The 25076-nt window shown below is 45.3% G+C and overlaps 1 protein-coding gene across 3 annotated transcripts in view; it reads right to left on the bottom strand.

Annotated features, from left to right (window-relative positions):
• RHOJ (ras homolog family member J) overlaps positions 1–25076 on the bottom strand; it is a 64712-nt gene that overhangs the window by 10481 nt on the left and 29155 nt on the right. For all 3 annotated transcript variants that reach the window (XR_010070853.1, XR_010070852.1, XM_063333553.1), the window contains exons 2-3: positions 6244–6302; positions 610–774 (exon numbers count right to left, since the gene is read on the bottom strand). Coding sequence is in view for 1 of the 3 variants with exons in the window: in XM_063333553.1 (XP_063189623.1) it covers positions 610–774; positions 6244–6302 (224 nt within the window). In the remaining 2 variants the exon portion in view is untranslated. The remainder of the gene's footprint in view (positions 1–609; positions 775–6243; positions 6303–25076) is intronic.

Genomic DNA, 25076 nt, shown 5'->3' on the forward strand with positions numbered 1-25076 from the left:
AATCTCTAGTCACTCTGTATCTTGGAAGCAAAACCCATATTTAAGGCATTTTTATTTGATGGATAGATTCATAGATTTTAAGGTCAAAATAAAGTGGTTTGATGGTTTAGTCTAACTTCCACTATAACACAAGCAGAACAGCAAGTCACTAATTGCAATGTTGATGTAAAGCATGAGGGAGGCTATTTCCTTCCCATGTCTCTAAGACATTTGGTTCATTATTCCTACTCTTAAAATTTATTTTGAAGTTTAGCTTCTACTTCTAACCACAGACTTTGATGGTTTTTTTTCCCCTCACTAAAGGCCTGTCAGAAATCTTTTCTCCCTATAGATATTTATGCCTTGTTGCCACCTTAATATACATTTCGATAAAAAGATGGGATACATTTTGCCAGTCGTGACTAGCATGATGGGACATCTGCATGTTGATTTCCACTACCAGTCCCTGAGGTTTCCTCCAGTGGGGAAGTCTGGATGCATTTCACATAAGAAGTTAAATAGGAAACATTTCCAGAGAGCTCAGCCTTGTTGCCACTCCTGGGGTGGAGTAGGAGCCCCCTTGCCCTGAAGACCCCCACGATGGCCAACAGTGCCCCAGAGGAGCATTACCTGTGTTCCTATGAGGACGTAAGGCACATTGGGCATGCAGACTTTCAGCTCAGGCACCCACTCCTCCTGGACATTGTGGTACGAGGCAGGGTTCACCACTGAGAAGCAGATCAAGAACACATCCGTGTTGGGGTAGGACAGGGGTCTCAGCTGGTTGTAGTCCTCCTGCCAGGGAGAAAACAGCAAGTGTGTTATAGAGTGGGGGATAACTGCAGATGAGGGCATCATGCTGCCTCTTGATGACCTGCTCAACACTGTCCCTCCGTGCTCACGCACGCCAATAACCTCCGGGGAGCTGCTGGGGGGAAATCAGCCCTCACGGGCCAGGGGTGCTGTTTTGTCAGTATGTTTACCCAAAAGAGCTAATGCATTTTGTCTGTGTCTGTATCATCCGTGGTGATGCTGGTGTACAGGGTAAGGCTAAACAGTGGCCATCACTGGTGGTGTCATAAAAATTGGTCTTGAGGCTGTGCGTACCAGCCTCAGGCCTCCGGCAATGTGATACCATCCTGGGAAGCATTATTTGACTGTCACCACTAGCTAATATTTCCTGATGACACACATCTCTAGAGGCTTTTCTGTTAATATTATGGGCTTTCTATTCCCCAGTAGGCATTATAGACATGACCGTATACAACAGATACAGGTCTCCAGGCTATTTGGTGCCATTGCATGGTACATAGTGTCAGTCAGCAGAAGACACTGGTCTTGAAAGCACAAAACAGATCAAATCCAGTCTGCAGTGGCTGGGTAAATCACTGGAGGTGATTTAGTGTTTCCACAGGCCCTGGACTGGGGAAGGAGAGGTGTCTTCTCTTTGTGCTAGTTGTGAAGAGGGTAAACTTTCAAACAGCTCAAAGCGCAGCTGTGTCACGTCGAGAGCTGGCTTTCATAAGCTGGCTTCAATGAAGAATTTGAGTCTGTTTTCAAGCTTGAGATGTTGAGAGCAAGCAGAGGTTTTTGCAAGCCGTGTGAAAGGGATAGGCTGTCTCTTTCTGATAGTGGGAGCATATGTAGCTGTGTCTGCCCGGTACTTTTCAATGAAACCTGTTAGAAAATTTCAGTGCAATGAAACAGATGCTTTTAGAGGGGATACACCTGTTCTTGAAGACTTTTTTTTTTGGGGGTGCAGCATTAAAAAAGGGGAAAGAAACACAAAGTTGGAGTGTGGGAAATGATAACACGTGTTGCTGTCAAGCCTGACTGAGACCTAGTTCGTTAGTTTATAGTTTCTGCATTCTGTGCAAGCGTCAGATCTCTGCGGTAGGGTTACTTTTGGTTGTAACTGTATGAAAACTCAACTGATGCAATTTTGCTTTGCAGATATTGAAATAGTTAGTAACTCAATGAAAAGGGGTGGTGGGGGGAAAGATATCCAGGCACTGTTACTCAGACTTGATAACATTTATTTGAGGTGGGGAAAATCCGCATTAGGGGCAGGAGCAATGCAACAGCAGTCTATCCTGCAGGACAAACGGATGCAGGACTGTATCACTGTGTGCCCAGATTAGACGGCGTCTTAATTCAGCCTTGATTCTGTCTTGCTTTGATTGCGTCAACAGATGAGTGGGCTTAATTATGAGTTGAGACTGGTAAATCTTTCTGAAGTCTTTCGTTCATTGAGTATGCAGTGATAAAATGACCCAGGCTACTTCAGAATCAACACTAGTTTCTGAAAAATACTAATGAATTATGTAAAAACAGCCCGCTCCAACCTTTCCTAAACAAACAAACAAAATTATTTATTTTGAAAGGAAGTATGAGGCCAAATTTAGCTCCGTTTCATTAAAACGAAGTTTAAAGAAACATCCTAAACCACAAACAAAATGTTTTGTTGCGTCTAACTGAATGTTCATTGTCCCCAACCCACTTCAACAGGAAGAGTAAATTCCCAGTTACCACCTCCAGCCCCACAGCCACAGTATTTGGGGTAAAGCCAGAGTAGTTGTCAGCTGACCTTTCTCTTTCCAGTGTCATAGAAAGTATTGATCTGAAGAAGGATTTACAAGGTAAGAGGAAGTGTTTCGACATAGCACCCCCCCAAGAAAGAGTGGATTCCCCATGTTCAAGGAATGGCGTGAAAAAAAACCTCAGAGACGTTTGTGGGAACATCAGTGACACGGGCCACAAAGAAGCAAAGTCAATGGGAGGATATTTATTTGAGGCTCTGGAGATGACACCCAGCTCCCAGGAGATGAATTAATAGAGGCAAAGTGGATGCCAAGACAATGTGATCAACAGAGCAATTGCATTATAGACACAGACGAGTTTTATGTGGATGCTGTGGGTTAGGAAGGCCTGGCCTGATTATGGGACGTTATTTTAACACAGAACATCAAACCTGAGTTTAAGTATGTTTATGCCACAGTCAGCACGGGCTGATACTAGGTGCTTGGCAAAGGCCTCTTCTGTGTTTTCAGTTTAATCGCTGCAAATCAGCCTCCTAAAACAGCCACGTGGTGGCAGCAACCCCTCGAGGAATCGTGATTTAGGATTTTTGGAAAGAGATTTGCTAAATATAACCAGTTTCAATATTCCAGACGTGCATATTTAGAGGGGCTGGAACTTACTGTACCATTAAAATTACAAACTAAAAGCCACAAGCGCTCTGCCTGGCGGAGACCGCTACAGGAGCGTGCATTTCATTTTATTTCGCTTGTTCCTTTGTAGCCCCTAGAAAATCCTTTTTCTGGGGGGAGCGCTCCCGATTTGTGTTAGCAGGGCAGACCCTTATATAAGCTGTAAGGAGGGACAACCACACATCACGTAGCAGAGGTCTTGTCACCCACCCATCAGGGCACACGGGAGCTTGCAGGGACGCGTTAAAGCACAACTGGGGATGAGAGTTGATCTGGACTCTGGTACACGTCTGTGTCTGCAGGCTGGCCGGAGCCTCCAAACCACAACAGACAAGGACCCTGTCTCTGTTTGTACCTGCTCACCAGGAGAAGGCTCTAAAGTCTCGCAATGGACCATTATGAGATATGGTGCATCAGGATCATTTCTCATTTAGAAACGGTTGAAGTCAAGCAAATAAGCAGTGTAAAAAAGGGACTGGACATTTGCATGGGTGTGGGGCGCATCCAGAGGCGCTGCAGTTAGTGACACTGGTGTTTGGGAAGAGATGTGAGTCCTCATGGGGTTGGGCTGTAGCTGATCATTAATTTCTTTCCCTGGTTCATGCTTGCATTTCGCTGCCTGTTATTTAGGGAGCGCAAGGCTTCCCAGTTACGCTGCCCGGACACTGGTTTGGCAGGGAAATGCCAGTGACAGATCTGGCCTTGCCGAGTTACATGCCTATGACTTGCTGGGGCTGAAAGGCATCAACCGGTGTTCCTCCCTCCCTGCTCTCTTGCCACCAGCTGCCTTGCAGCGCTTGGGCCCAGAAAGTACAGCAAAACTTTCTTTTTTTTATGTTAGTGCCATGCTGATCTCACGTACACTCCCTGCCACGTCAGCCCGTTAAAGTACTCCACACCTGAGTCCAGCTTGGGGGAAAAAGACCAACGTTTTTTTCCTCCTAGGACTGTTTGTTCCAGGGATGCAGAAAACCAGATACCCCAGATCTGGGGTCCCTGCCAGCTCTCCCTTCAGGCTGACAGAGGGTCCTGCTGCAGGAGTACATTTTCCAATTGTTATTTCATTAGCATATGTTTTATAGCACCGTAATGTCAAGTGCTATTTTTGGCTGTGACTTCACACCGAAGCCTTTGGAAAGCCACAAAGCGCAAGGAGAAGGAGGGAGGAAACAACCCAGATGATCCGTTGTTATAGTTTGAGCATGTGGGAAGCATCATCCTTTCAGCCTCCACGGAGATACAATCTAGTCATCAAGAAGTGATTCATGCTCTCAGTTTTGACTGGATGGCCACGTCCTCTGGACCAAGGTCTGAAAGGGAAAGGAGGCTGATGACTTAGAAATGGTGCTTGGAGGCAGGCGGTGCTCTGGCTAGTTTGAAGCAGGAGCAGGCAAAATGACTGTGGAGGAAAGGATGAAGGGGTGAAGTTTATCAAAGAGACAGATTAGTGCTTCTTCTGGCTCAGGAGGACAAATGAAAGGATGTGTTGCTGAGGAAATGGGTGGCAGGTGGAACTGTCAGCCCTACAAAACAAGTAGAAATATTAAGGCACTGGGTAAGATCTGACTGAGAACTGAATATAACTCCAGTCTTGTTTGCAAAGGCTTGCAGTGCTGCTGGATTGTGACAGACACACTCTGAGCTCTGTGTTCCTGAGTGCAGAATAGAAAATTGAACATGCATTGAACATGGGACAAGGATTTGGACCATATTTTGGGACTAGCATTTGGATCATGTGTTTGCACCATGTAAATAGAGAGGATGGGCAGACTGTAAGTGACACCAAGCTAGCTGTGAAGTGACCATTGCATACTACACACATGTGATAGGAAAGAAATAAAAAAAGTGAAACCCAAAGCATAAAATCCCCAGTGCTGCTGAATGCAGGTTTTTCTGGAAGTGACAGTCTGTCCTGATGCATTTTGTTACACCTCTCTGCGTACTGCTGCAAAGTATATTCTTTAATAAGTGGCCTTCTGCAAGACAGGAGAGTCTCCTTCTGCACTTCCACCACTCCTTTATGCGTTTCGTGGCAGTCAGTCATGGCCACAAAAAGCACAGCCAAGAAGTGCTCCTGAAAGCAAAGCCCAGCATCCAGAGCTGCTGGATCCCAGAGAGTGAGGCAGGCTCCCAAATCTGCTTTCCTCTCCTGCTGCCTGCACGTCCTTGACTGCCCAGTGCCAGCTCTTACTGGAGGAGCTGGTGGACATGGGTTCCAACCTTCCCAGGCCGGGAAGGACCTGGGACCTTCTCTCTCCCCTCTCAGCAGGTGATTTTCTGCAAAGTTTCTTGTAGATGGTGATCCTTTCTTTATTCTGCCAGTTGCTGGCATTTGGAGGTAGGAGAGGGAAATTTCACCATGAAAACGTGTTGCTCCCTGTACTCTTCTCTGCCCTTCTACTGGCAGAGCAAGGCAGTGAGAAATACTCTCTCCACAGCCCAGAGCTCTTTGGCAAACTTTTAGTTCAAGCACACTGTATCAGACTGCGGAGAGTGGAAAGAGTAAAAGCATTATATATGTAAGCAAGCACAGGATATAGACTCTCCTGTAATGGACACCCTTGTCCTGGGAGAAGGATGCAGGGATGGGTGCCAATCTGGCTGGCTTACCATTTAAAAAGTCAATAGCTGGTGACCAAAAGGTTAGTGCAGTATTATGTTAGTTTTCTGATCTTAGAAATGGGAATTTTTCTCTGTATCTTCAATGCCACCCTGTGGTAAATGTAAGAAAACAGACTTTATATGAAACGTCATATTTGGAGGAGGAAGTGGATATATGGGAGGCTAAACGGCCTAATCAGGTTTTAGTTTTTTGCTCATAAAAAATGCAGTCTTAAGGATGAGTGTTTGTGCGTGTTTTATTCTGAACCAGAATGAAATCTCCATGTAGAAAACAAAAAGGAGAAGGTCGGCAGCTCATCCATTACAGCTCATAACTGATTGTTAATATTTGGAAAAAAAACCCCACAAACAGCATGAACAACAAACTCCAGTATATGGTAGTAACAAACAAACCATGGAAAAGGAAACTTAAAAATGTTTTGCAGTAATTTACCTGCCCTGCAGTGTCATAAAGTCCCAGCAGGTGTTGTTGTCCTCCCACAGTCACAGTTACTGGAAGAGAGAAACAAGAGATGTTTTTTATGCACAAACCAGTGGCCTCATTTTTATGTGTTTTAAACCTAAAATGGCAACGCACCCCTGTGCTAGACGCATTAGCACGTACCTTAGAAAACGCATCCTAAACCCAGCACATAGATTGAACCCAAACTGAAGGTAACCTAAAGCTAACAGAAGCAATTGCTTTATGCCAAGCTCTTGGTTCCTCACAGAGAGATGAGCTGCACACATTGCTGCCACCGGGGACCCAGAGACCAGGGGACATTTGCTTCTGTCTCTGCAGCCACCCGCAGACCCCCATGAGGTGCTAGGACTTGAAAGCACAAGATTCCTGCTTCCCCGCCGTGAGCATTGGGGTGGGTTTGTCATGGATCGCTGAGAGCTGGGTTGGTTTTTTTTAATTATTATTTTATTTGTTCCAGGCTGCGAAACAATGAAGAATTCAGCAGTGGTTGATGTTTGATGGGTCCCAGTGGAGGTGTGCTGCCTCTTGGGCAACATGTCCTCTCCTGTGTCATGCAACTGCAGGTGGCAGTGCTTAACGTATGGGGCTGTGTGGCGGATGCTTTGAAGGACAGAGAGGAAGAGGAGCACTAATATTTGCAGGGAAGTTGAACAGATTCTGCTGCAAATGAAGGAAAGCATGGCTTGGTTTATCGATCACACTCAGTGTGTTTACTCCTTCAGTAGAATTCACTTTGGACTTCATTCTGAGCCCACTGACATTGATGAAGATGTTTTCTCATTGCCTTTGGATGAACCCTGTTATTGGCTGATCTCTGTAATCAGTGTTATTTTGTATAAAGGATAAGATCTGCGTTAGTGACATTTACTTAACCAGTTAATCTGCTTAAATAATTATTACTCAACTGGAAAGAAAGGGGGGGAATCCAGTTCCACCCATTAGTCAACAGGAAGACTTTAAACATTTATCAGGAAAGTTACTCAAAATAACGGTATTCTCACAGCCCACGGACTACTACTTTTTTTAAGCATGAGGTTAAATGGCTGATATGAACATAGAGCTATGGCTGGGGGGGAGGCTAGGACTGGTGCCCATAGGCCAATAACAACTTGCAATTAATGAGGGATGGGAAAGATTAATTAACTTTTGACAAAGAAGAGGCTTGAAAACATCACACAGGTTCTTACTGATTTTTTTTTTTTTTTAAGTGATAAGACTTTTGTAGGAGAAAAGCACCTGCCAGTTTATAGAATTTAATAGCTCCTGCACTGGGGAACAATGTCCTGTTTGAAACCTCTTAGACTTGAAGTCTCTGTCAGTGTGGCTGGGCAGACTGATTATTCAGCAGCTTTACTTGCTTGCAAAGTGACACGGTAATTTAGCTAGCATATAAACAGAACAAACCTGACATCCTGAAAGCACAAAGGCTCCGCGAGGACCAGACTTGCTGATGAGGGCAGGACGGGCTGCACTCACCCGCTGCTGGGGCTGCCTTGTGATGTGCCAGGTAAAGAGGAGATGGAAAAGGTGCTGAGAGCCCTCCTCCGGCTCCTCAGTTCAGGAGGAAGCTTGTACACAGTGCAGCTCCCAGGGGAACTCAAGATGGGGCTAGCTGTTGAGCATGGATGTCCTTGGGTGGAAGAGCCAAGGGAAGACCCACCAGGGTGGGGAGATGGGTACCAACGCAGACAGGAGGCTGTCCAGATGCCCCATCCCCTTCCTTCAACCTGACTTGAATACACTAATTTGAACAAAACCACCTTAGAGCCTTGGTTTTCAACTTTTTGTGGTGTAAGGAGTCTGAAAATGCCCCCCTAGAGGTACGAACTGTATAAGCCTACTGACAACATGCTTGCTCTTCTTAGCTCCCTTCTCAGAAGCAGTGAGGGCCGCAGGTGGTCCTGCACAGCTTACCGGAGGCAGCCAGGAGGTGGGAGGTCTTTTCCAGGCAACCTTGGCCAGCCTCCAACCTGCCCCTGCACCAAGAAGCGCAGGAGCCAGACCTGTTCTGCTGATTTTCCTCTGCTCAGCGACCGACTGTGGGACGCTGTATCCTTCAGCTGAAGGCAATTTTCTGGCTGCAGAGCATTAGCCATGCAGTGCTCAGCTGGCCAAGGTGGTGTCTGGGACTGCATGTGAGCACCAGTTGCACTCTCAGTCCTTGGCTGAATTTGTTTGGAGCCTGCAGAGCACCTCCAAAGCAGGAGGGTCATGTGGCAACTGTGCGGCCATGGGGTGCGTGGAGGTGCAAGTGATGTAACGTGTATGATGAATATGAAGAGACATTTGCCATATGTCAGTACTGACATAGTTATCCAGCTTTGCCTCTCATGCTGCCTGCCCCTGAGCGCAGGCAAACCGAGCCAGGCCCTGCGTGCAAAAGATCAGCTCGGGTATTCAGTGTTTTAAAAACTTAAAAGTCACTCTGAAATTTACTCTGTCCAGGCTCAGGCTGCTGTGAAGCTTTGCTGGCCCATCTCTTGGTGACATCTGACTGACAGAGCTACACTGGCAAAAAGCCCTGGTGCAGATACAAATTGCTGCCTTGTTCCAGTAGTTAATAGGGTTTGGAGATAGGCTGTTTGCATAGAGGTCCAGTCCGTCTCCAGTGTACTATGTTTTGCCAGAAGGATATGCTGCGACAGCTCCTAAACTATTATCTGTGCCCTGTGGTCCATGAAGTCACGGTGGATATTTTGCAACGGGTCTGTGGAGCCACACACTGAACAGTTATTGATAGTTTGTACAGTCCAGTTTGGCTCTTGGTAACCTTTTGGAAATTCTGAGGGCGAATAAAGAGGCTGGTGGTGTCCTACCATTACTCTTCACATACACAAAGGCTAAGAAATGCAAGGATTTTTGGAAAAACAAACCCTGAGTCCCTTTTTTCCCTTTTCCTTTCTTCCCTCTTTCTCCTAATCAATTGTTCTAAACTATCTCATCATCAGAAGATATCCTTCCAGTCCACGTCACCTCTGTAAGTTTACGTCACCACCCCAGCAAAACTGTCTCGTTGGCTAAACTTCAGCAAGAGGCAAACTGCTGGTTTTGGATTCCCGTCTCTGAATGCAGCAGGGACCAAATGGCTCACACTGACAATTCAAATAATAACTGGCTCTTGAAACAGCAATGTCGAGATTAATGTATTGGTGCTGAAATTTCCACCACATTTTCATGCAGGCAAAACAGATGTCAAGATAAATGGCTTTTGCCTGTGAAAACATCACGGTATTTTTATACTAAGAGTTTATCAGTCTACCTCTGTCAGGCAAAAGGCTGTTCCACGTGTCCACTTGGTAGGTCGCATTTATGAGCTGAGATTGCTCTGCTAGATTTGTAGGCCTTATTTTTGGCTTTATCTCAGTTTACTTTTACTTATCCTGTTACTATCTTTTCCTGTTCTCTCAGTGGTCGAGCCTATGGGAACCCAACACAGAATTCCTTCTCAGTCATTGGGGTAATCAGGCTCCTTACGGGCTTGTGAACTTGGCTTTATGAGCAGTCTTGGAGTAACAACATAAATACAAACTCTTCTTGCCATTTACTGGCCATACTGATATATTGATTAAGCACTGCAACGGCATGGCCTTTAACACCAAGTGCAGTGGGGATTGCAATGAAATGTGGCTGAATGTGGCACAGTCCTGGTTCTCATTTGGCTCCAGTCTGGGTTGCATCAGACGATGTGGCAGGGCAGACATTTTCCTCCTTTCACTGGGTGGTTTTAACCAAGTGCAGGATGTGTAAAACACTGCTTTTAAAAAGTTAGTTAGATCATAAATTAGCTGGGTATTTCTCGATAGAGTTTGAGTAACTATTTTGGGTCACCTCCAGGGCTTTGTCACAGCTTTGTGTGCCTGGAGGTTTTGTTAAAGGGCTTCAACACAGAGCTCTGAAACATGCTGTCCTGCTCGAAGGCCACAGCAGAAAGGCAAGGTGCTAGATGGAGTTATTGTGTGGGCTGGATATGGGGTGTGGACCATGAATTGGTCTGAGCTGGGAGCTCTGTTTTTAAAGAAGTGATTAGTTTGTGTTCCTGGGGACAACATGACAATTTTTATTGATATTCTTGCTGCTCAGGTTGCCCCAGGTCCACCTGTCAATGGTCGGTCTTTGACAAACTCTTCCCTCATTGTATTTCATTTGCTCACAGCAAAGCCCTGGTGACTCTTTGTGACTGAATTTTCCCTTGGAAGAGCCCTTCAGCCACACAACAGCAACATTCATGGTCTACACTGACATAAAGGGGACGTAAGTTGTCTGCTGCCTTCCAAGAATCTCTTATCCTTGATGAATAGCACAAAGCAACACGTAAGTCTCTGGTATGACACCAAACTAGGATAAAACGGCTCAGACGCCCTTAGCTGTGGTACAGGAGAGTGGATGTGCACATCATGGAGAATTTTTCCATGATTGTGAAGAAGCCCTTGCAGAATCAAATGACTGTGAAACTGCTAACCAGAATATACACAATAGCTTAGGTAATGCCTAATGTGATACCACATGGGAGAAGTCATCTATTTATTCTAGTGCCTTCCTGCCAATAAATTAAGGTCCAGCTGCTTTGGAGAGAGATGCCAGGAGCCTAACAACAAGCAGAGATGATAGCACCTGCCTGGATGGGAAGGCTTTCTCGTCTTTCTTTGGGGCAATTGGTCTGCATCAAGCCGCAAACATTCACAAGGGCCATCTTCTGCCCTTGTCAGCAAGTACGGGCTATTAAATTTGTGCATTTGTCTGTTCACTATATGTACCAGATATATGTAAGAAGCAATAGGAGAAGAGGAAATGGCCTCAAGTTATGCCAGGGGAGGTTTAGATTGGGTATTAGGAAAAATTTCTACACTGAAAGGGTTATCAAATATTGGAACAGCCTGCCCAGGGAAGTGGTGGAATTGCCATCCCTGGAGGTATTTAAAGATGGGTAGATGTGGTGCTTAGCAACATGGTTTAGTGATGGTTTTGTCAGTGTTAGGTTGATGGTTGGACTCGATGATCTGAAAGGTCCCTTCCAGCCTAGACAATTCTATGCTACTTAACTAATGGCTACCAGTATAACAACTGCAATTCTGGTTGACCTGCTGGCAGTAGAAATGCACAAGTCTGTTTCTTTTCCAGCTGGGAAAGAGGGTAAAATCAGAAGAGAGACAAAAGAACAGGTTTTGGTCAGCTGCAGTAGAGTTTAGATGGAAATTTCAGGTTCTTACTGCTTTAAGAGATGGATAGACGCTTGACCAAGTTTTTCATTTCTAGATAGAAAGCTCTTTACATGTGTGCCTTATAGAATTCCTTTCACTTCCAAAGGTGCTTGTTCATACAGGTCTCACTCAAGAGGGAGCAGTTTTAAACTCTTGGCTTCGGCTTGTGCCCAGTTTTACAATGCTACTTCAAACCAAATCCTTTGTTCCTGCACGTATTTGTCAGGTGAAGCTCTACATGAAACTGTAACTGGATCTGATCAACGTGTTAAATACAGATCAGAAACTAAGGAGGGAGGATAGCAATGAGAAATAAACTGAGCAATATTTTTGTCTTTAAAATACATATGCACACACATATACACACTTGTATTTTATATACAAAATACAGAAATGTATGTATTTTTCCAGTTTCTAGTTGAGCAAAAATTTCAGTTGTAGAGTGAATTATTTTGTTTTGACTTGGGCCATCCTAATCATGCCCAGGACATTTGAAAAGGGGAAGGATCCATATTCATGAAGGAACATTGACATTTTTGGCAAAATAATGGGTGAACCACTCCATGCTCGATGGCAGGGACTGGAACGACAGTGTCATCTCAGAGGACTAGAGCAGCTCCCAGGGAGGTGAGAACTGATTCTCCTTCTCCTCAGTTCTCGCATTAAATGAAGATGCTGATACGCCTTCTTCCTTGTGAATATGCCCTAAATCTACCGCAACACAACCTATAAAATCAGAACATTTTCAGCAATGACAGAACCATTCATTCCCAGTTTCCTCTGTGTTCTTTAACAGAATTATTGTCAATTAATTCATATAAAGAATAAAGTCCACCTGCAATTGAGGGTTTTTTTAATCTTTTTTTGTTGTTGTTGTTTTGTTTTTGTATGCTTTCCTCAGCATAGATTTGAGGTTTAAGTTGAACTCCTCAGAAGGGAGGACCAGTCAATGATTTCCCCAGGAAGTTTTACTCCCTCCCTGATAATCATCTTTGCGAGGCACGACCCAAGTCCAGACCACATCTTCAAGAGCAAATGCATTGTCTGTGGACTGCAGCAAATGCCAGGGTGTTTCAGGGACATCAAGTTCTTTCCTTTGGCACCTTTCAGAGTGATTTCTGTGAAATGAAGTTATCGATATACTGAATGTGGCGTGTTCTCCAGCAGCTGATATCCCGGGGATACTGACAATATGTTTGCTTGCTGAGTAACATTTTCCTTCCTTCCTGAATGTAGTTTTCTGAAAACTTTTGTAATGAACTGGAAATCCCTCTCCTCTTCACAGATGTCTGCTGCTCTCTGGGGCTTACCCCAGGCACAATGGGAGTTTTTTTGTAGGAGTTTGTTTGAAGAACGGTGATTTTAAAAATTTTGTTTATAAATGGTCTTTTTTTGTACTGCACAGCTCCTAAATAAGAATGTCTATGGCTGAAATGTAAGGAGCCCTGTTATGTTCCAACTAGGGACTGAAACTCAAACATGACTCAAAAACATTTAGGCCTCTAATTCCCTTTGGTTCCTGTAACCGCCAGGCATCTAAGTAACTGAACTGAACATACAAATCCCAGGCTTTAAGAGATAGCAGCTTTGAATATTCAACAGGAAAGCAAAGTGAATGCACTGAGTGAATTTTTGTAGCACGTTCTAAGTGCTCCAGGTGCATTTATGAATCCTACTTTGGCCATATTTGGGTCGTATTTGTGTTCAGAAATATCTTTCTTTGGCTGATTCAGGTGAAGAAAATAGGGGTAGGGCTGCCAGGGATTAATCTCTCACATGCTGCTTTGCTTTTGATTGGGTCAGCGTCTAGGGAACTTTATTTTAGCTGCTGTGGACCTGTCTTCAGGCGATTCTACACAGCTGCAGCTGAAGCTGGAAACACTTAGGAGATCTGCAAATGAAAGTCCTAGTGATGTTACAGTCCGGCACACACCAAAGGAAGCTGGTCAAAACAAGAGTAAGAAAGACCTTAATGACGTCCCCATCATTCAGGCCAGGAATGACAATCAACTCAGCTGAGCTCTAATAACTGTTTGCTGCTTTAGCTAGAAGGATATCCCGGTAGCGTTCCTCCTTGGAAATATTCCCGTTGCTCTGACTGAATGCGACGCTACAACACTGTGTGGCCAACACACCTAGGGCAGATAAGCGCTGGTGTCACAGGACGCTTGGCTCACTCGGGGTCTGCAAGTGCCCTGTGACTCAAGCCTGGGCCAGTCTTCACTTCCACACGTGAGGGTCATCTCCAGGAAACCGAGTCACACATTGCTCATGGCACGTTCCCCCATTTCCTCCTTCATGACAAACAAGATTTGATTACAGCCAAATTGATTCGCTCCCTCAGACTTATCCTGCAGTTAACTGTATTCTTTCAGAAAGAAAAATCAAAAGCATGCTATTTTGCCCTGTAATTGGCCTAAATACCTCACTTTAGATGTAAATTGTACTAAATGCCTTTCTTTAATTGCTCCTGTAGTCCTCTACCACTAGATCTTTCTGGCCTCTGAGAGCCAGCATTTTTCAAAGGAAGGGCTCTGAGTAAACCTCACCATTTTCTGTCACCTCATCAATGGATGAGATCTGTGTTCTGCTGAGCAAATACTTTTGCCCATCTGATATTTACAATATCTGAAAAACATTTCCAGTCTGCTCCCCGTGGTGGGAGCACAGAGAGGCCTCCAGGGCTGGGATTCAGCTGATTTCACTCAGTGTAGCTCTTGGTCTAATGAGGTGGTGAGGAATTTGCTGCTTTGTCTTTAGGCCACAGACATCCAGTGATTTTAAAGCCAGATAGGATTCACAGCATCATTTATTCTGCTCTAAATAGCTTATCTAGTGTCTTCCTACAAGGCATATTTTCTTGTTCTTATATCATTCTTGTAGCTCTTTTCAAAATCCTTTTTCAAGCAGTTGCCAGGGCTAGACAGTGTGGTCTAGCAATGGTTTCATTAACGATCTAGCCAGAGGTAACACGACTTTCCTATTTCTACCTGTCATCCCTCAACGGCTGATCTAAAGCTCGCATTGGTTGATTATTCTTGTTATTTAATGAGTCTTGCAGTACGTTATGCTTTTTTTAAGGCCAAAGTCAAGTCATTCTTGGGTTTTGTGTTTGTAAGCCTTTTTATTATATTCTTTTTAGCTCTGCAGTTGCATGGAAAACCTGGAGACTGGAACTCAAACGCCCACTGAAGGCATCTCACAGATGGGGAAGCAAACAGTCATGCTCCTGCAACGCTCTCATGGTATGGAAGTCAATATTACAGACTGTTGGAAGTTTGGGAATGACTATGCAGAGAGGTCCTGTGTCCTGTAAAGCAGGACATTTCAGGTACTTCTGGAAACATCAAAGAAGCGATATCTAAACACTTTTCAATGTTTCCTTTCCAGACATTTCTCCACTGCCTATAGGGATTGCTCTTCACCTTGGACTCCTATTTTTTTGCGCATGGCAAGGGGCACCCTACTCCCTTCTGCCTTGTCTGTACGGGCCTGAGGGGTCCAGTGGAATTGGTGGGAAAACGCCCAATCCCAACTCCCATTGAAGCCACGCTGGGGAAGCAGGCTGACAAAAAATGACAGCTCTATTGTCCCGTTCTGCAACAGGAATAGATTCATCTAGACAGTGTCATCCTATAGGAAGATTCATGACTTGCACTATGTGGTTTTTTAGCATCTTGAGAGGAAAAAGGCTGTGGCTCTTCACAGCTGGGTATTTGCTATGCAGAGACAGCAAACAGACAAGATGTACCAGTCCATCAATCATTTTTATTCAAGCAGCTGATATGAAATGCTGTAAATCTTTCAAAATGCATTGAGAAGTCAGACTTCAGCGTTCGCCAGCTTACATGACAGAGAACACAAAAGCAGTGGAGGTGGATTAGGAAGATCAAGCAGAATGGATCTGGTCCAGAAATGGATGAAAGAGAATGGAAATTCCCAAAGCTTTCAGAACAAGCACAACACTAAAACATGAGCCAGCTTCTTCCCAGTCTGGGACATTACTTATTTATAGACAGCATGAATGAAGTTGATTTATTGGAATCATTGACCTCATTGTTTGTAAAATCAGCACTGGAGGATTTCCCCTGCATCCCAGTGAGTTATTGCTGTGCTAATCAATCCTTGAACAAATTCAGCTTTGCTGATAGCAGACTCCAAGGAACCTTGGGGTCTCCGCAAGAAAAGCTGTGCCCAGTTTATCCAGTAATACAGTCCTGAGGGAGCTCTTGGGACCTCAGCGCTGTGCAAAGCTGCGCTAGATGGAAAAGGCTAACTTGATTATAGCGCGTGGGGAATTGAAGAACAATCGACATCGTGGCTAAGAGAGTGTTTTGTTAGATTTCATTCTGTCTTAAATAAAGGGCTGTGCTCTGCAGCAGACTGGGAGGTGCTTCCGAAGTATTTCAGCTCACTGTGCACCATCCGCTGTCCCTGTGGAAGGCAGTTCTGCTCCTGAGTTAGAAACTAATAATAACTGCCAAGGTAAATGTACTAAATGGACTCTCGTGTGCACATTTCAATGATACTCTAATTGAGGGTCTTTTTACTCTTTACTGAAAGTAATAGCACTAAATCCAAGCAAATGCAAGACAGAGGAAGAAATGTAGCATTGAGCAGTATAAATAGATAGATCGCGAATATGTTATTAAAAATACTATGATTGTTCTTAAACAATGAGGAATACTAGACATCTTCTTAACCTCGATGGAGGGAAAGTGCCCTTCCTGAGACCACGTGACTGTTTGTGGCATTGAGAGGAATGAAACAACAAAAGTTTGGCCATGACCACAAAGTGAGCCTATCCAAAAAGTGAAAGGCAGAATATAGATTACTATCTATATCTATATTTTTTTCTCTTCTAAATATTTTTAAAGCTTCCATCACCACAGCACAGTATCTAGGAATATATCCTTATCTAGAGCTGGGCTCAAGTCAATAGCAAAGGTGGTAGAGCTCTGAGATTATTAAGGATAATTGGAGTGATCTTATTAGAATTACCTATACTGACCTGGTCTACAACAGACCAGATGCTATAGCATTTTCAGTTTATTTTAACACAGCTAAAGTCAGTCAAGACTCTTTAAATCAACTGTTTACTGAAAACTAATTCCGCGAAGGATATATTTGGAGTCTCCTCACAGTGATGCTGAGATCATGGTAAGCAGAGCAAGGAGCGTGAATTTTACTCCAAGGACAAAAAGTGGGAATAAAGGGAGCCTCTGACTCTTTGCCTAGCTCCTCTCTCCTGTCTGTGTAAGGCAACAAGTCATTCCTCTAGCTGCAACTGAGTGCCGGGGAAAAGACTATCTCCAAAGTTATGTCAAGCATCTGGTTATCAAGGGAACACGAGACTCAGTAAGTAGCATCAGAATACATGGAAGATTAGTGCCAAAATGAGACAAATTTCACTGAAATATATCCAGGCAATACACAGGGTGTTTCCCAGAGCACGGGAGGACAAGGCTTTCTGTGTGGTTGGGGCGAATCAAGGCAGTTCTCCACTCTTGCACTGCTCGAGGATCAGAGATAGGGTTTTTTTGCCTGGAAGGAAGAGGAAAGCAGTCTGGAGAGGCAAAGTTGCCTAACAGCACTGGATCTTCACTGTACCAGTGTCTTCCCCAAAACTGTGGTGATCTGCTTTTGCCTGGGTTAGATGGCAGTGGGAACAAATAATGCTGATGGAGGGGCACTAAATCTCTGCTCTGCAGTGGATGGGTTGTCCTCACTGTGGGCTGGATCTTCAGATGATGGAGTAGCTATATAATAATGACTTATACTGGCAGAAGACCCTATGCTCCGAACTTGACAGAGGTCCCAGGTTGGCATGAAAGAGATTTCAGCAAAAGCATTTTAATCTCCAACAGTTAGTGGACTGAATTTTTTGACAACTTCACGGCTGATAAACTGGGGAGATTTCATTTCTTGGGTTCCTGAAGAGTTCCTGGCTAAGAGTGGCCAAGGGCAGATAGTCTGTGCCAGCCATGCTCGTTTTCAGTATTGCACCACATTAATCAGCGTTGGTAATTGTGTTAGGGCAGCGAAGGAATGAGGAGTGTGGAACTAAGATGGACCTGTCCTGGATGCTGGATCAGGGCGGGTGAGAGATATTACCCCGGCAGCGTCAGCTGCGACAGCTTGCAGTGCACTACGGCACATCCTACTGCTGCTGGGTGTGAGGCGGGGGGAAAATGGCTTCTCTGTTTACCAGCATCTTCCACAAAAAGTACAGATGCCAAAGCCAAAAAGGAAGAAAAATTTGTCTATGATATACACAGAAGCGTACAGGAGTGTGTCTTCCACAAGAACCTGATATTAGGGGAAATACGATTGATGGGCAGGAATATAAACCAGGAGGCAGCCACTGACTTGGCTGCTGTCTGTGCAAAGAGCCTGAGTCTCCTATTCCTTACAATCAGGTGCCTGGAAAGCTGACCAAATCTGAGCTTGTGCTGCACCTAATGCAAAGATGTGGCTAGTGATGGGCTGAGGTGTTTTGGGTGCTGCATTTGGGCACAGACCTGTGGGGTATGTGTGGTTGGGGGGTGTGTGTGGGTGCGCGTTGGGTGGGTGTGTGTCCCAGGTGCTGCCATGTGCATTTGACCAAGACACCTGCAGTCGGACCCGCTCTCCAGCTCAGACAGCAGAGCGATGCCTCGGGCGTCATTTCAGAGTTACGGTAGCATAGCTTAAAATAGCATTTGACCCTCTGAGCTGTGAACTGCTGGGCCAGGGGCACATTTGGCACATGGAGCTGCATCTAGCTGTCTCCGGCGTAATGCATTGCCTGACGTGCTGAGGTAAGTGCGAGAGTTCAGGAGCATTAGATTTGCCCAAACTCCGTCGCTTCCATAGCTGACGTTTTACATACCGTCAATCCTGGTTTGGGCAGGGGAAAGATTAAACAACGTTTTGAGGCCCCTTCTAACACCAGCCTCTCTGATGTTTTGTCTGCATCTTGTTTAAGTTTGACATTAATGCTGACTTTTCCCTTGAGTGCTTCCCTGTGAGGCATTGCTTGAAAGGGCTTTAACAGAAAGTACCTGTTCCCGAACCCAAGGAGGACCACAACAGAAACTCTGCTTTGCATTTCCCAGAAACGGAATCAGGCCCATTGTACTTAGCACCAGCACTTAACTTCAGCTGCTAACTCTGCAGCTTGCAGAGATTAGCCAAACATTTGTGCAGCAGCTCTAAACCTATATGACTTAGGAAGCAGAAACATTAAACACCGTAAAAAAAAGTCTTGGAAATATTTAAACTTTCTGATAAGAAAATCTGAAGTTAGGATTTTTTTTTTCTTCCCTTGGCTACCAGGATAGTTTTAAACACTGTTAATGCTTTCTCTACGTCCTGCTGAGAAGCCTTGCACTTTCCTCTCCAGTGTGGCAGCGGCTGCAGACAATGGAGTGATTGTAATGTTGAAAAAGCAACAGATGCCGATGGATGAAATGCCTGGCCTTAACCCTCTGTGTGTCTGCGTCGCGCACACGTGAAAGGGAGAGAAGGTGAGTGGAAACCTGAGGGTAGGATACCCTTCTACTTCCTTCAAGTGTGACTGCTCTCATGCAGCAGAGCGTGATCCAGCCCCCCTCATTTAAGAAGGGTGCTTCCTACCACCAGGGATGATTTGGTGGCCTTTTCAGCCCCAACTGGGTCTTGCAGGAGAGCAAGAGGCTGCATGTTGGCTGCAGCCCAGCCCTGGATGTACAGAAGAGGTGCTGAAGTGCCTGGTTGAGCTGAGGCCAGATTTTTTTCCTTTGGACAGAAAAAATAAATCCAATAATTCCTGTCGAGCCGGACAGGAATTTTCAGCTAGAAAATGCGATTTCTACAGAATCAGAAGTTTCCATGGGAAGCTGGCACTTTCAACAGAAGAGTTCAGGTGTTTCCACTGGAAGAAATGAAGTGAAATGATGTAAAATAACTGACCCTGATCTGAACTGTTCCCTTTGTTGAAAAGACCTGAACCAGTTTTAAGTCAAGCTGTTTCCCTGCCGTAAGGGTAACGTGTGCTGCGAGCGGTGACTGCTGCACCGGGAGGAGTAACCCCTGAGGGGAATCCAGCCACCCAGACCCAGGACACAGGGAGGCACCGTGGGCATCGTGGCAGCTGGTGGCTTTCTGGGCAATGGGCAATGCAGCATGGATGGGGAGTGGGGCAAAACGCAAGCACCAGGATGAGCCTATCAGTTGCTTTTTATGATGGTGAAAGCACTATGGAGTGCTTTTTATGATGGTGAAAATGGCATTTGAGTCCAAAATCTGTTATTTCATATGCATTAAAACTAAGGACTCAGAAGGTTGTGATTAATGGAGCAGGGTCGAGTTGGAGGCCTGTAACCAGTGGTGTCCCTCAGGGGTCAATACTTGGACCAGTATTGTTTAACGTATTCATCAACGACCTGGACGAGGGGACAGAGTGTATGTTCAGCAAGTTCGCTGATGATGCCAAAGTGGGTGGGGTGGCGACACCCCAGAGGGCTGTGCTGCCATCCAGCGTGACCTGGACAGGCTGGAGAGCTGGGCAGAGAAGAACCTAATGAGGTCCAACAAGGACAGGTGTAGGGTCCTGCGCCTGGGGAGGAAGAATTTCAGGCACCAGTATAGGTTAGGGGTGGACCTGCTGGAAAGCAGCTCTGAAGAAAAGGATCTGGGGATCTTGGTAGGCAGTAAATTATCCATGAGCCAGCAATGTGCCCTTGTCACCAAGAAGGCCAACAGAATCTGCATAGGGAAGTGTGTGTCCAGCAGGTCAAGGGAGGTCATTCTCCCCCTCTACTCTGCACTGGTGAGGCCACAACTGGAATACTGTGTCCAGCTCTGGGCTCCCCAGTTCAAGAGAGACAGGGAGCTACTGGAGAGAGTCCAGCGTAAGGCAACAAAGATGACTGAGGGATTGGAGCATCTCCCTTATGAGGAAAGGTTGAGAGAGCTGGGACTCTTTAGCCTGGAGAAGAGAAGGCTGAGGGGAGACCTTATTAATGTTTACAAGTATCTAAAGGGTGGGTTTAAGGAGGATGGAGCCAGACTCTTTTCAATGGTTCCCAGTAACAGGACGAGGGGTAACGGGCACAAGCTGGAACACAGGAAGTCCCGATCAAATATGAGGAAAAACTTCTTTACGGTGAGGGTGAGAGAGCACTGGAACAGGCTGCCCAGGGAGGTTGTGGAGTCCCCTTCTCTGGAGACTTTCAAGAGCTGCCTGGATGCAGTCCTGAGTGATGTGCTCTGGGCGATCCTGCTTTAGCAGGGGAGTTGGAGTAGATGATCTCCAGAGGTCCCTTCCAACTCTGAAAAATTCCGTGATTCTGTGATTCCGTAAGGCTGGCACAGATAGGTGTGACCACCCCTTTGATTTGAAAGTTTTGAAGTGAAATGGATGAGTTTTTTTTCCAGTGGATCCATTTACTTTCTAATTTATTTACAGGAAGTTTGCTCTTATGAAGATTTTATAATTGTAAAGCTTTCATCCTCATGTACAATGAAAATCAATTTTGAAATGTGTAGCTTTTCCAAGTGACAGGAATTTGTAATAGGTTTCTGCTCTAACCAAAGCTCTTTAAACTTCTAACTCTGAGATCATGATTAATTAATTTAACTTTTCTGTTAATCATTCCATGCTTGAATACCAATTTTGTATCAAATCAAATGTTCTAATTCAGCTGAATTTCCAGGGATGTCTTGCACTCCCTGTTAGCTATAACTCCATTTAGACTGTATTTACTCTTGAAAAGATTTATTAGGTTTCATTCACCTTTTCTTCCACTCTGTGAACATCAGAGGCAGCTCTGCTGAGCTCAGAGGAATTACTTTTGGTTGTGAGAAATATCAATCATAATGTCTTGTCACTGGAAAAAAAAAGGTGAACTAATTTTGAAACAACTGGTGTATATTTTTATGTAAATTGCTCTTAAAATGTTTTGATCTTAAAAAGCAACGGTCCCTAGGTGCAGAAGAGCAGAAATTTATGATGAAATTATTATTTTTATAACATTTCCTTGCTTCCCTTAACAGAGAAATGAAAATAGTCAGCAAAATAAAGGATAGCAGCATACCTCAATTAAAAAATCAAAATATTAGGCATATGAAATTTGGCACCTATTTTCGCCTCTGGAACTTATTCTTTTGTCTGGCAGAAATATTATTTATTTTCCACCTAGCTTTATTCAAGGTTGTGTTTGCTTAAAGGTTGACCGAAATACGCAGCCCTTAAAAGAGATTCATTCTGAGAGACTGTTTTAAACATCGTGCCTGGTAATTTTTTCTGTTTCACACTGCTCTGCAGAGAACTGAGCAGTTCATTCTCCCTTGTTTTCTGGAGCTTTAATCTGTATTAGAAAATGCTGACACACTTCTTCAGCTACATGAAAGTGCCACTAATGGGGATCACGTCTGACTTCAGAGAAAAGGGACTTTGAAGAAAAAAAATCACAGAACGTTGCAAATAAAGGAGAAATGAATCGAGGTAGAAAATCCACAGCTAATGATTACCAAATATGATATGAATAGCACCTTTGATTTGAGTTACTGGTTAGCACAGCGGACGGATTTTAAGCAGCGCATTTTACACAATCAGATACATGAAACCCCTTGTTTTTAAGGAAGACATTGTTCTCCGTTTCTATTTTTATGACGGCAGCACTTCGGATTATGACTCCATTGTATTAGGCCGGTGCAAACGGGTGGGCAGAGGCCAGCCCGGCAAACACGCCAACAATGAAGGTGGAGAAAGAAAATATCCTGTTTCACGGCAAGGGAAAAAAGGTGCACAGAGGGGATGTGGCTCTTCGGGGCCATGCTGGGCAGCCGGGGACGGCTGGGGTACAAAACCCTGAGCCTTCATCTGTGGCTTTGTCTCAAAACAGAGAAGTCTTTGGGTTTGGACATCGCTGCAGGCAGCAAATCCCCCTGGGTGATGCTCAGAGCCTGGCCTTTGTGTCCTGCTCATCCCTGTGGGACAGTCCCGGGTCCTTTACTCTTGCAGGTGCCTGGATCAGCGGAGAAAAACGGCACGTTGCCCATGTGCGCTTTCGGAAAGCAAGAGCGCCTGCAATATTTTATTTGAGCTGATTTCCCTGACAACAAGATTAGAGTGGCTAAACATCGCTGCCACTGGAAATTGATTTTGAACATTAGCAGGACAAATGCTCACCTCGACTGCAACTGCCTGGCAGGGATTGCTTCTCTTTAGCGGCTGGGATGTTGCTGAGTTTTCAGGCATGCTGTAATTTTGCATTGATTTTTAATTAAACAGTGCTGATGCTTGTATAAACAGGCACCTTGGGGTCTAGCGCTGACTTTGTCCAGAGCAGAACTCATCAAATAACGTTTTTTCCTGGTTCCTGCCCTCTCAGAGTAACGTGTCTGACAGATGACCAGAAATTCATTCAAAAAGTACATCCACAAAGAAATAGGCTGCCAGATTAAGTAAAACAGATATTAACTCAGACACCTCTAAGCTCAGCTGAAGCAGATTGTTCCACACAGAGAAAAGCCAAGTCCTGGAAAAAAATGTTTTCTTGTGTATTTTTGGCAGTTTTTTAAACAAAACCCCTTTTAAGGGGTTTTGAGCCTCTTTTGTGCATCCTCACGGGGACAAACTTAGAAATCATTGCAAAACCTTCAACTATCTGCTTTGGTGCCACAAAAATTGAGTGAACAAACTCATAGAATCATAGAATGTGTTGGGTTGGAAGGGACCTTTAAAGGTCATCTAGTCCAACCCCCCTGCAGTCAGCAGGGACATCTTTAACTAGATCAGATTGCTCAGAGCCTCATCAAGCCTGGCCTTGAATGTCTCCAGGGATGGGGCCTCCACCACCTCTCTGGGCTACCTGTTCTAGGGTCTCGCCACCCTCTAATCTAAACCTATCCAGCTCTAGTTTAAAGCTGTTGCCCCTTGTCCTATCGCTACATGCCCAAAAAGGCAGGTAAAAGGAGGCTGTGAGATTCCGGGGAGGGTTTAGCCATTTTGCGCTGCACCTTTCGCTCATGCCGGCGGGCGTGAGCAAGCTCTGGGGCCGAGCGCTGGTTCAGCAGAGCTGCAAAGGAGGGAGCTCACGGCTGCGCGGGTTACAGAGGTGCCAGGGCTCTCCTGTACCAACCCTAGGCTTGATTTCTGAGCTCCTTGCTGCTGTCACGGATTGGCATTATTAAGGATATCTCTTTGGCTGCTTTCAAACCCATCCATATAAGGAAAGCTGCCACCCAGCTGCTTCGGGAGAGAAATGCAAGGGGGAGGTTGATGTTCGTTTTAAACCCTCTCTGACGCTGCCTGCAGGAGGTGGAGGGAGCACCACATACATCTGGGATGTGTAAATCTGTCTGTCCAGCTGCCTGCTAATGCTCTGATGCAATGGGGCGCTCTGCTCTGCAATTAGTGACCACACCATATGCTCAATTATGGCTTGCGGCGAAACAAAGTGGCAGGAAAGAGGAAGCAAGCGTGGACCAGAGAACTTTGTCCAAAAACCCAAAGACAGATCTAAAAGAAAAAAAAAAGTGCATAATTTTCATTTGAATTGCTGGTGGTTTTAGTGCTTTGAGCAGCGCACCTTTTCTCTTTCCCTTCTGTCTATGTTTTTCTGTTCTTGTTTCAAACCAAAGTTTGCCGCAGGGAGGCAGGGTGAGAGATTTTCACTCTACAAAATGCTGAAGGAAGAATGAACATAGCCGCTTTCAGCTAGCGCGCTTTCTCTCTCTTTCTGCCTTTTCCTCTGATCTCAGGGTTATCCAGAGCTCCTGCAACCATAGCAGAAGCAGGACAAAACCAGTGCATAAAATGATGCCTACGTTTTGGCTGTAGATTTAACGCAACCAGGCAGGCAGCGGATGCAAGGAAGGGGTCGTGCAATATCGACTGCACGGGAGCTGGGAGCGGGAGGGCGAGGAAGGTGCAGCTCGGTGCATTTATTCCAGGCTCAGCCTCACAGCCCCTCCTCTCCCCGTGCCGCTGCCCCTCCACCAGCTCTCACAGCAGCCATCGGCCGGAGCCCCCCTGCGGGTCAGGTAAACCAGCTCCGCCTGTACCCAGACTGACCCAGCGCTGCCGGACAGTGAACACCTTACGTAGCCCTTCCAAGAGTCCACCACGCGGTGCAGGCCCGAGAGGACCCTTCCCTCGTGTAGCTTGCCAGCAGCAAGCGCTGCGTGTGCGCACACAGCATTTGCTTTTGTGTCACGTTCTCCTTTGCCAAGTGACATTTTCCACAGATGCTGGATGAGATCAGTCTGCACCTGCACATGTGTGTGTAACTGAGGCTGCGATTAGCCAGTTTGTTTGAACAACTGTGGTTTCAGCCTTAAGCTCTTTTTTTTTTTTCCCCCCATACGCTTACAGCTCCCATTTCTAACAATTTGATCTCCTGCATATACCGAGTCTGTGCTGCAATAGATGCACTGCAATTACTGCCCTCTTCTACTGTACAAACCAAACTCTTTCCCCTCTGGCATACGGCTGCTTTGTCTGTTGTTTGTTTTTGAAGCATTTATCATCATAGCCAAAAAGTAAGCTGTAATATCTGGGAGATATACCCAAATTCTTAACACTGAGAATACTCGTGGAGAGCAGGCCTTTCTGTCTTGACACACACACTTTTATAC

Source organism: Chroicocephalus ridibundus, chromosome 4 (assembly GCF_963924245.1).
Source record: "Chroicocephalus ridibundus chromosome 4, bChrRid1.1, whole genome shotgun sequence".
NCBI classification, from domain to species: Eukaryota; Metazoa; Chordata; class Aves; order Charadriiformes; family Laridae; genus Chroicocephalus; species Chroicocephalus ridibundus.